Below are 15,790 nucleotides of genomic sequence, written 5' to 3'. Positions count from 1 at the left end.
TAATCTGGCTGCTGATATACATTACCACGTGATGAGCCACTTCGTTGATCTATCATTTGTGGCCAGGTGGCTTCTGAAAAGAGCTTTATACCTGGTATTTTTTTTAAGGTGGCCATGGTGCTCACCGTGATCTACATGTTCCTCATGACGGGCACGCTGCTCGCTATGGTCGGCGACATTGTCAAGAACGGTATCCTCACACCCAGCAGCATCTTCTTCATCACTCTCGCGGGCATCCATCTCATCGCCGCGGCGCTGCACCCGCGCGAGTTCTTCTGCATCGTGCACGGATTCTTGTACCTCATCTGCATTCCCACGGGATACCTGCTGCTGCTCATCTACTCATTGGTCAACATGTACAACGTATCATGGGGCACGCGTGAGACCAAGGCGCCTACTGAGCCCTCCCCTAAGGAGGTGAGTTACTTTATGTGTTATCGTTATTGTCGTTGTTGTTTTTGTGTCGAACGTTATTTGGAGTTTCGCTCCATTCTCCTCTGTTGCTCCGTCCCGCACCTCCGATTAGCATGATTGGCTACGTACATTGCAAAAAAAGTGTAACATATGCCCCCAACCCCCGCCAAGACGAAGGCAGCGATCCCCATATAGCTTTAACCGACCGTTGGGGCAAGTGCTGTTAGCGAGTAGCACCTGTGAAGTCCGGAATGGCACATAAGAGGGTAGGTGGCCACCACCATGCCCGGCCGCCTTTGTCTCCATTGTTGTCATGTTTACTACATCACATTTGGCTATTTTTGAGGCTGAGCCAATCGAGGGAAGGCCAAGGACTGGTCCAGATGTATGTATGTTGAACTTCTTTCACACCATGTGTAGCCAACTGTGCTAATTGGAGGTGCGAAGGAAGGAAAGTTTCTAAACACAAAGAGCAGTTTTTAAGAAATTAGTTTTCAATGTAATGATTTAAAAGTGCATAGCTCCAATTGCTTTCTCATATTGGAAGTAAGAGGGTTCCAGATGGACGCACAAGCGCACCCAAAAGCACGCGATGTGGTCACTGTTTTTGTTCAATGGTTAGCCAAAATCCACTGATGAGAGGATGACCGGAGCTTGCAAAATTATCGTTTATGTTTCTTGACAAGAACGGTGGTGGTGGCTGTCCCACTCGTGTCCATTAATCCAACACGGTGGGTATCGAGGAGGAGTCATTCACTGACTTTCCAGGAGAATGTAGTATGACAATTATGGACTCTATCTGTTCCATCTGAATAGAACGCAATGTTTCCCCCTCGCATTTGTGGGTCTATTCCATGGTGTTCTGGTTTCCCGTTGGCCAATAAAATCTTCATACATGGAGGACCGCAGAGCTTGGACAGTTATTGGCGCCAGTTCACTGAGCAGCTGAAACTGCCTTCCAGCTTGTGTGCGCTTCCCGCTGGTTTGATATCATTGAAGGACCCTGCCTTCAGCACAATGCCCATCCTCCTGTCCCAGCAGAAGAAGGAACGCAAGCATCGTTTGAATGGAACGAAATGCTGTATACTGCCACTCGAGTGGGACTGCTTCCAGTGGAGGATCAGCGTCTATCCGAAGAAATACTCGGCACTGAGTCAGGAGGATGACAGTTCAAGGTGCCACCACCTCACTGAGAGCCTGTAGCCATGATTTTAACTTTGATCCTTACCTCTCGTGTATCGATAGTTCAACGTTTATGTCCCATATTATTGAGGGACTGTGTTATCTTGGTGTGGTTTGGGACTGTTGTTTTGCTGCCTTGCCCCAAGTTATGCATTTAGTATTGAAAAATTGGCAGTAACTGATGTACTCATGCAAGTTGCACTCATATACTTTATTTATTTTCTTATCTTTCCTATACTTAGCACTGCTATCGTTTTATGTTCTAACTTTCTAATCCCCTACACCTACTGGACATCTGTGAAAATAGGTTCATAGCTCATCGGACTCCTCCTGCAGTAGAAATACAGATTATGATTATTGATTGGCTGTGTCGGGTGGAGGAGGATTTACAACGTAACATTTTACTCAAGTCAATACTGAGTCTTGTCTCAACTTATTATCTGTGATTCTAGTTGTGCTTGTATCTTAGGCGCCGTGGTGGCTAGATGTTAACTACCTCCCCTGGTATGCAGGAGGTAGTGGCTTCGATCCCAAACCTGACGATGCCTGTTGCCTATATGGAGTCTGCGTCTATTCCTTTCTCTCCCCATGTTGGTGTGGATTTTACTCCGGGTCCCCTGATTTTTTCCCTCCTCATTTAGAATCATCACGTGATTAGAGTATTTGGCTGCTGTAATTTCCACGTGATAAGCCGCTCATTGAGTTATAATTTGTGATATTCAGGTCGATTCTACAAAAAAGCTTTATAGCTCAGTGGGCCTTACATGGTAAAATAAAAATAATGGTTTAGTTTAACAGTTTATCATCATCCCTCCCAGCCGAGTGGAGTCGTGCACGGTGGAACTCGACAGAGAGATGAAGCTGCGTCCAATTGAGGCCAGACAACAGGACACTACGAGCACTCAGATGGAGCATCCAGAAGGAGCAGAGATCGAGGCGAGAGGAGAGGACATCGCGAACACTCATATGGAGCACCCAGAAGGAGCAGAGACGAGACCAGAGGACATCGTGAGCACTCAGACAGATCATCCAGAAGGAGTAGAGAGTGAGGAGAGACGACAGGGCATCGCAAGCACTCAGACGGAGCATCCTGAAGGAGCAGAGATCGAGTCGAGAGGAGAGAACATCGCAAACAGTCAGATGGAGTATCCAGAAGGAGCAGAGACGAGACCCGAGGACATCGCGAGCACTCAGACAGATCATCCAGGAGTAGAGAGCGAGGAGAAACGACAGGGCATCGCGAGCACTGGGACAGAGCATCCTGAAGGAGCAGAGATCGAGTCGAGAGAAGAGGACATCGCAAACACTCAGATGGAGCATTCAGAAGGAGCAGAGACGAGACTAGAAGACATCGCGAGCACTCAGACAGAGCATCCAGAAGAAGTAGAGAGCAAAAGTCGACCTCCAGAGCAATCAGACACAGACCTCGCCCTCCATACCAAAGGTAATATTTTCATCAAACAAAGACAACGTCTTCTTGGTTCTTTCGTTAAAGTCACATAGAATGGAAATAAAATAATAAAAATAAAATTCTCACGACGTTTTGGCCACAACACAAGTAGGCTTCTTCAGGTGAAGGAACAGAACTCTCGGGACGACAGCGCTTCAATGAACGCTGCTAAGATTCGCAACGTCTTTTAAGCTAGGTGGGAGAAGTAAAGCGCCTTGACAAAGGAGTTTACATATCAAACAGGATAATTGAGCATTGAAATAGCGGTGTTAAAGTGTTGGATCAGCAGGGTGTTAAAGTCAGAAATTCGCATGTAACTGGGAGATTAGCATGATGTTATTGTGAGAGATTAGCATGTGACTGGTCACGGAAATAGCTATGTTAAAATCAAAGTTTACATATCAACAGGGCCATTTAGTATATGGACGCTAAAGGACTGCAACTATCCAACTATCATACAATAAACCGATGTGAAAAAAACTAAGTATAAACTACATCAATATAATAAATGTACTCAATATATTCTTCAATAAGTTGAGCTATTAACATAAAGTAACTGGGTATACACTACACTATATAATGAATACCATATAGTAAACTAATAAAAAACTAAAATATAAACTACATCAATGTTATCAATAAACTCTATATACTCTCCAAACAGCTGAGCTACTAACAATAAGTCGTTATACATTACAATGCCATATGGCGAAAAAATGGGTGGCGGTATTTTCTTTTCAACGTTAGCACCACGGAAAGCGACGAGCTTTGTTCAGACGGACGAGTCCATCTATGCTCGGAACGAAGGAGGGGGGAGAAACAGCCACGATGCGCTGCTCTGTTCTGTGTTGCGTTACAACTATGTTATAAACTAGACTACAATACATTGCAATGTTATACCTTCCAATCTAAACTACATTGTATAATATCGTATACAGCCCAATGTAAGCTCTAACATTATGCATTATATTGATATGTCCCCAACTAAATTTTTTCTACATTACACGACTATACACCGTAATATACACTGCCATAGACAAACCCACCATTAAATTATACAATGCGTTACTATACACTACCCTATACTTTAGACTGTAAAATAGACTTGTAATATTACACTATGTATTATTCTACCAACCCTACTGTATACCACTACTGTATATTCACTATACAATTACGATACCATATATTGCCTTATGAATTATGTTAAACATTACAATGTTAAACTATTTATTATACAACATGCTATACCTTTGACCGTTGTGTGAACAGTATTTAGAGACAATGCCAGGGAATGGACTGCAGTCTGAAAGTCACCGTATAATACAATCAATTAAGAACCGAAATGGTTTATAACGTCTTTCCAATGGTTACTAAGCCAGAATCCATCTTCTCGGTTGAAATTGCCTCTGTGTTTGTATATGTGGATGGCCTCATGAACGAATGTCTCATGGTAGCCGGATGGCTTGCAGAGAACCTCCGTGTCATGTGAGCCCACTAAATTATAACAGTGATCTGCCACGGCTGAGGTGTTCGTCCTACCGTGTTTCAAGTCTGCTTTATGTTCACGGATGCGGTCCGAGATATGTCGTTTGGTTTCTCCAATGTAGCTGCTACCACAGAGGCAACTTAGTTTGCAGACGCCCAGGTACTGTATGTCTGGAACCACATCTTTTACAGACGGAACCAGATCACGCATTTTATGTACTGTGTTGAATCGGACCTGGATCTTGTGTTTATTCAGGATTTTGGAGATCTTTTTTGTGACCCCCGCAATGTAGGGTAAGGTGATGGTTTTGAATGGCTCCTCAAGAGGATTCTTCTTCATGGCTGGAGTGATGGTTTTGCGGATTGTGTAGTCAAAGTAACCATTAGCCTTGAGAGCTTGGTGTACGTGCTAGAGTTCACTGGCAATGTGTTCCTGGTCGGAAATGCATTGGGCTCAATGGTATAGAGTCTTGATGAGGGAGTTCTTCTGGGACGGATGGTGGTGGGAATCTGGTTTTAAGTAAACATCCATATGCGTAGCTTTCCTGTAGACACAGTGGCTCATTGAACCATCAGGTCTCCTTTTAATTAGGACATCCAAAAAGGGTAGCTTGCCATCTTTTTCGACTTCCATGGTAAATCTGATGGCTGGGTGTATGGAATTGATGTTAGAGCTTACATTGGGCTGTGTATACGATATTATACAATGTAGTTTAGATTGGAAGGTATAACATTGCAATGTATAGTAGTCTAGTTTATAAAATAGTTGTAACGCAACACAGGACAGAGTAGCGCATCGTGGATGCTTCTCTCCCCTCCTCCGTTCCAAGCATAGATGGACTCGTCCGTCTGAACAAAGCTCGTCGCTTTCCGTGGTGCTAACGTTGAAAAGAAAAAAACGCCACCCATTTTTTCGCCATATGGCATTGTAATGTATAACGACTTATTGTTAGTAGCTCAGCTGATTGGAGAGTATATAGAGTTTATTGATAACATTGATGTAGTTTATACTTAGTTTTTTCACATCGGTGTATTGTATGATAGTTGGGTAGTTGCAGTCCTTTAGCGTCCATATACTAAATGCCTCTGTTGATATATAAACTTCGACTTTAACATAGCTATTTCCGTGACCAGTCACATGCTAATCCCTCACATTAACATCATGCTAATCTCCCAGTTACAAGCTAATTTCTGACTTTAACATCCTGCTGATCCAACACTTTAACACCGCTATTTCAATGCTAAATTATCCTGTTTGATATGTAAACACCTTTGTCAAGGCGCTTTACTTCTCCCACCTAGCTTAAAAGACGCTGCGAATCTTAGCAGCGTTCATTGAAGCACTGTCGTCCCGACAGTTCTGTTCCTTCACCTGAAGAAGGCTACTTGAGTTGTGGCCGAAACGTCGTGAGAATTGTATTTTATGTTTTATTTGTATTATTTTATTTCCATTCTACGTGACTTTACCGAAAGAACCAAGAAGATGAATCCCTGCAGTCACGAAAGCTTTAAATCGAAAATTAAATGCGAAGTCATTGCTTGTCAGTTAAACAAGACCAAGCATCTGAAATCACGCGATGCGGTGACCATCTTTGTTTGATGAATGGATGAACGAAGTGTGGGTGATGGTTAATGCTCCTAGACGAGATTAGCAAGCTATTGTGATTCATTTGTGGCAAGCACTCTGTAATGAGGGCATGTTGCTGCTGCTGCAGTAGAACCGTGGGAGATTGAGGAATTTTCTCCCCCTGTTCTGCATGGACATCTTTTTTCTCCAGTTTCCTCCGATGTGTCATTGGTAATGGTCAAAATTTAACACTTCTGAAAAAGATAACTGCAAATCACTTAATTTGGACCGCACTCAGCAGCAACATCACCCCTCTACTACGGTAACTTGGTAAGACCCTCATGAACACAGAGCCCTGCGACTCAGCCAGGCTTTGTTGCAGGCTATACCAGCCTAACAATGAGAGTAATCACTACCGTTTGCGCAGCTCTCTTCGCTGAGTCACGGTAAACTTTTTTACCGAGCCTCTGTGGGAGTGCACCGCACATCGCTATCCTCCTTTGTCCCTTGCAGGGCGCCATGACCTCGTGTGGCAGCGCCACCAGAAGATGCAGGTCATGTTTGAGAACATCCTGCCTCAGGGTTACGCCATCACGCAGAGGTGCAGCCTCAATCAGGTGCGTCCTTGTGTCTGTGTGTCTTTATGTCTGTGTTTTTATGTCTGTGTCGGTCTTTGTACGTGTGCTACATATACGTTGTGGGGAGTGGTGGCGCAGTGGTTAACACACTGCGCTTAGAATCGAGCGACCTGAGTTCGATTCCCGCTCAGTCACCAACACCAGTGACGATTATCTGAACCGGTCCTATGTCTCTCCTAGGTCGACTCAGCCTCAAATGAGTACCTGGTGTAGTGTATAAATATCCCAAATTGAAGAGACAAAGGTGGCCGGACGTGGTGCTGGCCACCCACCTCCTCGTGTGCCGTGCTGGCCTTCAGAGGTGGTCGGTAACAGCACGTGCCCCAGCAGTCTGTTAAGACTACACGGGGGATCTTTGATCTTTGTCCTAGTTCGTGTATAAGTGCCCAGAAGATAACAACCAACTTTAATGAAGAAAATATATCGGGAAACTGCCTGGCAGCTAATTGGGCCCTTCCTACTGAAATAAATAAATCTATAAAAATAATATCGAGATGTTTACGTTTAAGATTTTACATTAATGTTGGGGATCTTGTACTAAGCAACTCAATTAATTTAGAAGTCATCATTCCCCTCCCCCGGCTGCCTGTCTCGCTTAATTGTTCAACGCATTGGCCAGATGTCCAAATATTGCCGTCAGTTGACTGAGTGTCGTTTTCTGTGACGATCAAACAAGTGGCGCGTTCCTCTAATGTGTGGCTTTGAGACTTTGAAAAAAGGTACCTTAGCACTAGTTATCGTGTAGGGCTTCACTGCATTGTTCTGGGAGAGTTCCACTCGCAGTTTTTATCTCGTGCAAGGACAGTGCAATTTGGATAACAATTCTGGACAGTGGACAGGAAGTGATGTCATGATTCTTGGAGGTGGTGGTGGCTACGCTGGTGCTACACGTGGTTGGTGGATCACACACTGAGAAGATGCCGTGAATTTCAGTTCCAGTGGGCGTCAGAAAGGAGCCGCACCCTGGCTTGCCAGGAGCTGGTGGTACAGCAAATGTAGAATCCACCTGTTCCGTCTGTATAGGATATAATGTTGCCCCCTCACACGCGTGCATTTTCTCCGGTTGCTCCGGTTTTCTGCCACATGTGAACAATCATTAATTTGCCGAGAACACATTTATATGCAGAGGACTGCAGAGCTTGGGCAATTGTTGGTAGCACCGTCTCATGGTGTGCATTGCTGCTGCCTTCCCATCTATATGTGATTCCTCCTCGTGTCTCTGAATCCCTCCCTATGTCTCTCGTCGAAAGCGAGCAAATAACTGTGCAGTGATCGGGCATTACAAATTACCATTAATATTAATTTTGATTTAAAGCCTTCGTGACTGCAGGGATTCATATTCTTGGTTCTTTCGGTAAAGTCACGTAGAAGGGAAACAATAAAATAATAAAAATCTAAAACAACAAAATTATCTGTGGTAGTAGTTACATTAGAGAAACCAAACGACATTCGTGAACACAAAGCAGACCTAAAACACGGTAGGACCAATACCTCGGCCGTGGCAGATCACTGTTATAATTCAGTAGGCTCACATGACATTGACTTCTCCAAGACAGAGGTTCTTTGCAAGCCATCTGGCTACCATAAGAGATTCGTTCATGAGGCTATCCACATATACAAACACAGAGACAATTTCAACCGAGAAGATGGATTATGGCTTAGCAATCATTGGAAGGATTTGATAAACCATTTCGGGTCTTAATTGATTGTTCACGCTTACGGTGGCTTTCAGACCGCATCCATTATTTTCGTCTCCCCCCTCATCTTTTCTGAACATAGATGGACTCGTCCATCTGAACACACTGTAAAATCGCTCTACGTGGTGCTAACGTTAATAAAACCGCCACTTTTTTCAAATTTTCTTGCTGTGGTTTTCACAGCTGATGATGATTGCTTGTGTTGCAGTCGAAATGTCGTAAGAATTTTATTGTTTAAAATGTGTATTATTTTATTGTTTCCCTTCTACGTGACTTTACCGAAAGAACCAAGAATATTAATATTTTCATTATGAGACCTCCTTTGCCAGTAATAAGATATAGTAAAAGGTTTTACCCTTTTAACTGGCACAAAAACTGACACCTTTATTCAAGGCATCATGTTTGCAATAACCACAATACAAGCAGTCAAAATGCAAACAAAAGAGACAACTCTGATAATAATATGCACTGTCCTTGAATTTGATTGGTCCACACCCGAGACGGCTTTTTTAGAGCCTAGTCTCCACTGGTGTTGGACCAGAAGACGCCAAAAGGCGTACAACTCAAAAACAGCGCACTATCAGAGTATTGAGGGCTCGGGGTGAGCATTTAACACCAGTGGAGACTAGGCTCTAAGAAAAGCCGTCTCGGGTGTGGACCAATCAAATTCAAGGACAGTGCATATTATTATCAGAGTTGTCTCTTTTGTTTGCATTTTGATTGCTTGTGTTGTGGTTATTGCAAACACGATGCCTTGAATAAAGGTGTCAGTTTTTGTGCCAGTTAAAAGGGTAAAACCTATTACTATTAAAATATTAATATTATTCATCGGAGTAAGTTGTTGTTAATTGGACAATCGCACAAAGTGAACCTTCTGTCCCGTGGATGGGAATGCATAGGAGGAAGACGAGTTTTGGAAGAGCATGATCAGTGACTACCTCAAGCCTCTGGAGGAAGATGACGATCACAGGAAACGCGTGAAGCAGGAACTCTTCGAGATAAGAAACAAGGTACTGGCAACGCGTCATCGCGAGTACCGGAGATGCTTCGATAACAGAAAAATTGCGTTCCAGCGACAACGCGTTGTGCAAACAGCAGGCGTTAAGCAAGTACTTACCGTACTTGGCATGTGGTAGAAGAAGATTTAAACGGCATTGAATTACCTATGCCTTATTATTCCTACGAATTAATTGTTAATTGTTCCAATAATCCGCTAATCCTGTAAAATACATGAACAATAAAACAATAACAACAGAAGTGACCATTTGGCGTCGAGAGTGGACAGTGGGGGAGAAAAATGAACGCACAAAGAGGGGATCCATGAACAGCCCGGGGTCATCCCCCCCGCCACTCGGCCAATGCAATGTAAATCAGGCCTGGTCTGTCTGTCCCAACGTGCAGGGCACTTTCGTCTACTTCATGATCAATGCACTGTGGCTGGTGGCGACCCTGGCACTGCAGTTCGTGGGAGCCCGACCTCTACATCCAGATCCCGAGCACGAAGAACGAGGGGACGGTCATCGACGTGCTGCCCCTCGCCTTCATGTTCCTCATCACCTTCTCCAGCATGCTCATTGTCCAGTTCCTGGCCATGCTGTACCACAGGTGAGGAGGAGGGGAGGGGGTCGACCCATGCGTGGCCATAGGGGGTGTGTGTGCATGCCGACTCAGTGACCAACAACAGTAACGATTATCTGAAATGGTCCTGGACTTCCCCCCTTGTGCCGTACCGGCCTTCATAGGTGCCACTCGCTGACAGCACTTGCCCCAACAGTATCTTAAGGCTATCCAGGAGATCCATGTCTTTGCCTTTATGTGAGTGTGGGCAGTGTGCTTATAACCAGCTCCGGTTTCGCAGCCGAGGTCTCACTCCGAAACAGTCGGGCAGCATTATCTTTTCATCGGCTGTGTAACACTGGGTGGAAACTACTTGGTTTGTCATTCCATGCGAAGCTCCGGATTTTCTTTGACCACATTGATATCTTCCCTTCTTTATTCTTTCGAGAAGGATGTTGAGGTGTCTAAAGTAACATCTGCACCGGTTAGAAACATTCAGGTCACCCTGCCTACAATGCATCCTGGGTTTAACCAGACTTGATTGTGTCAGGAGCTCACAGATTCTTAAAAGATCTAGACACATTCCCATTGGTGAGCTCCTCTCACAAGCGTGGTTGTGTTGGCTGGGTCATGTAGCCCCCATGCCCAGCCACTGCATGGCAAAGCAGCTATTATTTGGCAGGATAGATCAGACTAAAGGGCACCGCATGGGCTAGGGAAAAAAAGGAATGATATGGTACAAGAGGATATATAGAGATGAGTGGACTTGCCAATAACTGGTACCAGCGGTCTCAAGATTGGCCACTCCTGAGGAGATGCTACTTGGCAGTTGGAGGCAGTCGCCCACCAGCAATAATGGAGGGCAGAGGAGCGATGCTCGCATCCATAAGCAGAGCACCGGGCAGCTAAACACAACAATTTGGCACAGTAGGGGTCACAGCTGGTGCTTTGTCAGTCATCTCAGTCAGTCAACCATTGGCTCCTAGGTCTGTCCCGTTAACTCCTGACATTTTGCCACCGTGGCGCCCCGTGCCCCTCCCCCTTCCCCTCCGTGCCCCCCCCCCCTCTGCCCCCGTTCAGGTTGTTCACGCTGCTGCACGTGCTCTCCTACGTGGAGTCGTCGTCGTCGGGCCAGCAGTCAAAGAGGGGTGCTGTTGGTCGAGACAACAAAGCATTCGTCAACGATGGAGACAACGATGACGCTCAGCAGCGCCGTCTCAGAGAGATTGTCTTACAGATCCCTGGACCCCCTCCTCACACGCCGCACGTGGGTCCCCTCCCCGCACACAGCACATGGACCCCTTCCACTCACGGCGCACCTGGACCCCCTCCTCACAAGCCGCAAGTGGCCCCCCTCCATGCACGCTGCTCGTGGACCCCCTCCTCGCACGCTGCTCGTGGACCCCCTCCTCGCACGCTGCTCGTGGACCCCCTACTCGCACGCTGCACGTGAATCCCTTCCTCGCATCCTCGCACGCTGCACGTGGACCCCCTACTCGCATGTCATACGTGGACCCATGCACGTCGTGGTTTATCAATGACGGTGCGGTCAGTAAAGGTGCAGCCCTGCAAGATGCTTCCCTTGTTGGAAGAGGTGGGAGTTACCCACGCTTTACCCCACCACCGCATGCGACCTGCCGATCGACCAACTGTGCTGTATCCATTTACGCAGCTGGGTGGACAGAGGCAGCGAGATTTAAGAAGCTTGCAGCGTCGCTCCAAATGCCAGGCCTAAGGATCGACCTCTAGATCGCAAGTGTGGTGACGAGTTAATTGCAGCAGGGCAGCCTCTCATTACAATGGAATGCACTCAAAAGGGCTGCTGTACAACAACGGTAGACATCACCTGTGATATCATCGGCTAAAGTAAATGTAGCGGCTTTGAAGCTGCTCCTGGCCACGAACAGAGAAGTCGCTTCTATGTAGCAGTGGTCAGATGAAGGAAACGTCCTGTTGTTGTTTGTATGTTCAATTTATTTTGCACTGCACTTAGCCAACCATGCTATCGTGGATGTAAACATCACCCACACATAGACTGTCCCGTTAACCATAGAAGTTGATCAAATCACATTTTTACGCCTGATTAATTTAGAGGTCGAGCGACCCACATGGGAAATCTTGTTTTTAGAAAGGTTTCTCTACCAAACACAGAAAACGATTCCCCATATCGCTTTAATAGACTTATGGAGCTGTTAGTGAGCACCTAATAACGGCAGGCACAGCACACAAGGTGGGTGGCCAGCACCAAGTCAAACTGCATTACCGCACCATTTTATCATTTGAGGATGAGTCGACCTAGGGGAGGCCCAGAACCGGTTTAGATAATCACCACTATTGTTGGTGGCCATGAGTGGGAGTCGAACTAGCGTCCCAAGGCTCAAATACTTGTGCAGGGCTATGAACACGAGTTTTATTTCACGTTCACTGAGGGTCAGATATATATGCCAACATATATTTATAGATATTTATAATACTCTTTGGTTCTTTCGGTAAAGTCACATAGGTATAAAATAAAATAAATCACGACGTTTCTATTGCAACACGAGCAATCATCATCAGGTGGGAAACCCAACAGCAAGAAGTTTTTTTTTCTACTGAAGTGGGAGAGAGATGCCATGGTAAGAGGTTTCTAGGTAAGAATGGGGGGCGGGGCAAGGGGGGGGAAAGAGGGGGTGTGTGGGCTAGGGGGAGGGGATCATTGCGTGGACGCTAGATTGATATGTATAATGTGGTTTATTCACAGAGATGTAGAGTTACATTGAGACTGTGTGGATAAATAAAACAAGACAGAGAAGAAGCAGTCATCCATCCAGAGCACCACGTTCAGATAGTTTCCCCAAAATATTGTATTGGAGATGTGAATCCATAATTTTAATGCTAAGGCAATGTTTCGCTGCTATTTGCCGCTGAGAAGATGTTATCTCCCTCGATCGGTACACAAGAGGTCATGCTGGACCCTGGCGGTGCCTCTGTTATACTTTTGGAGTCGGCGTGTGCTCTCGCTGTGGTGGTCGGAGCTTGGGTTTTTATCCGGGTTCCTTGGTTCAGATGATTAGACTGCTGTTATAAATTCTCACGTGTGGTGATATCAGCTACTGCGATCATCAGCTATCATTACGTGTGACCAGCTCGCCTATGAACAAGAGCTAAGAGCACAGTTGAGTTTAACTGGTAAATAAAACTGTGAATTCCCTTGCACCATCTGAGGACGGTAGTGTCTTGGTCAACAGGTCACTTACCAAACGCTTAACGATCGATCCAAACCTTTTAGGTCCACGCTTCGCTGGGCGCGTATAGTGATTACGCACACGTTAAGCTCTGTGTCTTTCTGGTGGATGCGTTGTCGGGCTGGTCCCATGGTGTCTGAAGCGTGGAACAGCACGAAGGCGTTGGTGGTGAGCGGTAAAACGTGCACTCCTCCACCATCCCCCCCAAATGAATGTAGGTTACACTCCTCTGCTTGACAATAAATCCCAAAGGTTATTTTTAGTTTATAACGTCGCGATTTATAGCTTTTGTTAAACTTGACAAGATTACGTTTTAGTTCATGGCAATGAGAATAGAGTTCGTTTGTAGGAGAACATATTTGCACGATGCTATTTAAGTAAATTAACATACAATGTGGTAACACGGCACGTACTGATTATATGCACTTTATTGCCTATTGTTTTTTACTTTGCACAAATATAGTTTACTGAACTTTTGCAAGCCGTTATCAGTCATGTATTCTCGACTGCTTGCATAGAGATAGTGGCGCAGCCCTGCAATGAATCACCCCTCCGGGCGATTGAGACAGCCTGCCACCTACAGATTGCGCAACAGCGCCCCACACGACTTCCAGCCGTTTGAACTCGGTCGTTGGTGTAATTTGCATTCTTATCTGGAGTAAACCAACCTCCAAATCTACATATCGCTGGGTTCACAGCTTAGCGCGCTAATCAATACTGCACCACTCACTTTAGCATTGCCACATCCAAATAAATAAATGCGTATGCACCAACCGCTTGAAATAATGCCACATCGCATAGTCGTCGTGTCGACAATTAGAGAGGTAGCCAGGTTGCTCAAAGATCAGCGCTGGACTGGTACCATTGAGAAGCTGGGTTCAACCCCGGCTACTGAAACTAAACTTTTATTTTACCAGGTAAAGTCCACTAAGTAATACAGCTTTTTTTTAAATAAGCGACCTGGCCACAAATAATAGCTCAACGAAGTGGATCATTAATCACGTGTACATTTGTAGCAGCAGTCAAATACTCTTAACGCACTTTGATTCCAAATATGGAGAACAATCCCAGCGACCACGAAGAGAAAGTGGCATGCAATCTCCAAACAGGCATAGCATACAACAGGCATAGCAGGCGAGGTAGTTAACATCACCTAGTCACCGTGGCACCCTGCCTGTGACTGGCAGGGCTCTCCCGGTATAGTTAGCTGATGGCCTCAGCCCGGTCACCAACAATTCAAAGACGGATTGTAAAAAAACAAATTAATTGGTATTGGTTCCCACGTGACCACTTGATTTGATTTGCTCTGACAGATGGTGGAGAGTATATCTGAATATTGCCTTTATACTCAAACCATCTAACCCAAAGTAAACAGACAGTCCTCGACTTGCGAGTGTCCGACTTACGAACGCCCGCTTCCATGAAATATATATAAAAAAGAAAAATATTGATTTAAAATGCGAACTCGCAATTGCAAACTGAACTGCCGGCTTACGAACCGTTCGAATTTCGATAGGTCTCAGGAACGAACTAGGTTCGTAACCCGAATACTGCCCAGAAATAACTTCTGCTCAATAGGTTTGTGGTCATATATAGTTACTAATTTTTGTTAACATGGGGATAGTACATTTGTGTGATGTAGGTGCTGGATGTGGTCATAGCTGGGATCCTATCCTTTTCTATATTTATAGAGCACCTTTGGTCAAGGCACGCTTTCCAACATTTAAAAGCTGTAACAAAAACAAAGTGATTTATATGGCAAGGGCAGTGCAAGGGCCGAGGAATGAGTGCCCCGAACAGAGGACATGTGGCTTCATGCAAGAGATATAGGGAAGGAACGGAACAAAATGAAACGGTGGGGAGGGAAGAGGGAGGGGATGGGCTATTAAAAAGAGGCGAGGCCTTCAGAGAGGAATGGAAGAAGGTTATGGAGGTGTCCTGCTTCATGTTCAAGTATCTGTCTATTTACAAAGTTCGATTTTACGAAATTTCACGTTCATGCAATTGACAAATTACGTGTTCTAATGCTGTACTGTTGTGCTGTGTGATTGTCACGAGGCCCCCATGGTGTCAGCCAGCGCTGGTCTCAAACCCTCGATACCCACTATATCTGTTTACCTGCTATGAAGTAGGAGCATTGCTCTAAACGTCGACAATTATATGCATGTCCTTTCAATGCATTGTTGTTAACGAGTGTGTTGTAGAGGAGGTTAATTGACCATACTTCACCACGCTGACCAAACCGGGTTGGTGGAGATAGGTGAACATTGTATAAACGTGGAGAGGAAGGAAAGTACGGTACAATATTTGAATTCATACGCACACAGTGGGGAGCACAGGCGTTGCCTCTGCCAGCGATCTCAGTCAACCCACCGCTCCTGGGTCTGTCCCGTGAACTCCTCCTGCACCCAGCTGGCACAGCAGTCAACCCATAGCACCTGGTCCTGTCCTGGGACTCCTACCAGTAGCAAGCCTCCCACACTGCAAGTCGACTCAAAGTGCACTTAGCCTGTGACAAGCGCCGTGGTGCCGTCACCACAACTTAATGGCGGATGGCGGCTGTTGTTAAT

General features: G+C 45.5%; 1 protein-coding gene across 1 annotated transcript; it reads left to right on the top strand.

Annotated features, from left to right (window-relative positions):
• Positions 1–308: 308 nt before the first annotated feature.
• On the top strand, positions 309–10,110 carry LOC142923458 (uncharacterized). The gene is made up of 5 exons (XM_076064585.1): positions 309–1,589; positions 2,415–3,040; positions 6,615–6,718; positions 9,336–9,446; positions 9,838–10,110. Exons 1-5 carry the CDS (start codon positions 1,237–1,239, stop codon positions 10,108–10,110), a joined length of 1,467 nt encoding a protein of 488 aa, XP_075920700.1. The 5' UTR covers positions 309–1,236.
• Positions 10,111–15,790: the final 5,680 nt, after the last annotated feature.

The sequence above is a fragment of the Petromyzon marinus genome, unplaced genomic scaffold (genome assembly GCF_048934315.1).
Source record: "Petromyzon marinus isolate PM22_M1 ecotype Great Lakes invasive population unplaced genomic scaffold, UKy_Petmar_22M1.pri1.0 PM_Scaffold_537, whole genome shotgun sequence".
Lineage (NCBI taxonomy): Eukaryota > Metazoa > Chordata > Hyperoartia > Petromyzontiformes > Petromyzontidae > Petromyzon > Petromyzon marinus.
The sequence above is the reverse complement of the archived record's forward strand: the minus strand, read 5'-3'. Positions and strand labels throughout refer to the sequence as shown.

What these genes read in the sequence shown, in the direction of transcription:
- LOC142923458 (XM_076064585.1), top strand. Translation starts at nt 1,237, where the DNA reads ATGTTTCCCCCTCGCATTTGTGGGTCTATTCCATGGTGTTCTGGTTTC. An exon ending in AGAGGTGCAGCCTCAATCAG is followed by an intron (nt 6,719 to 9,335) that starts GTGCGTCCTTGT and finishes GGGAATGCATAG; the next exon opens with GAGGAAGACGAGTTTTGGAA. An exon ending in TCTTCGAGATAAGAAACAAG is followed by an intron (nt 9,447 to 9,837) that starts GTACTGGCAACG and finishes CCCAACGTGCAG; the next exon opens with GGCACTTTCGTCTACTTCAT.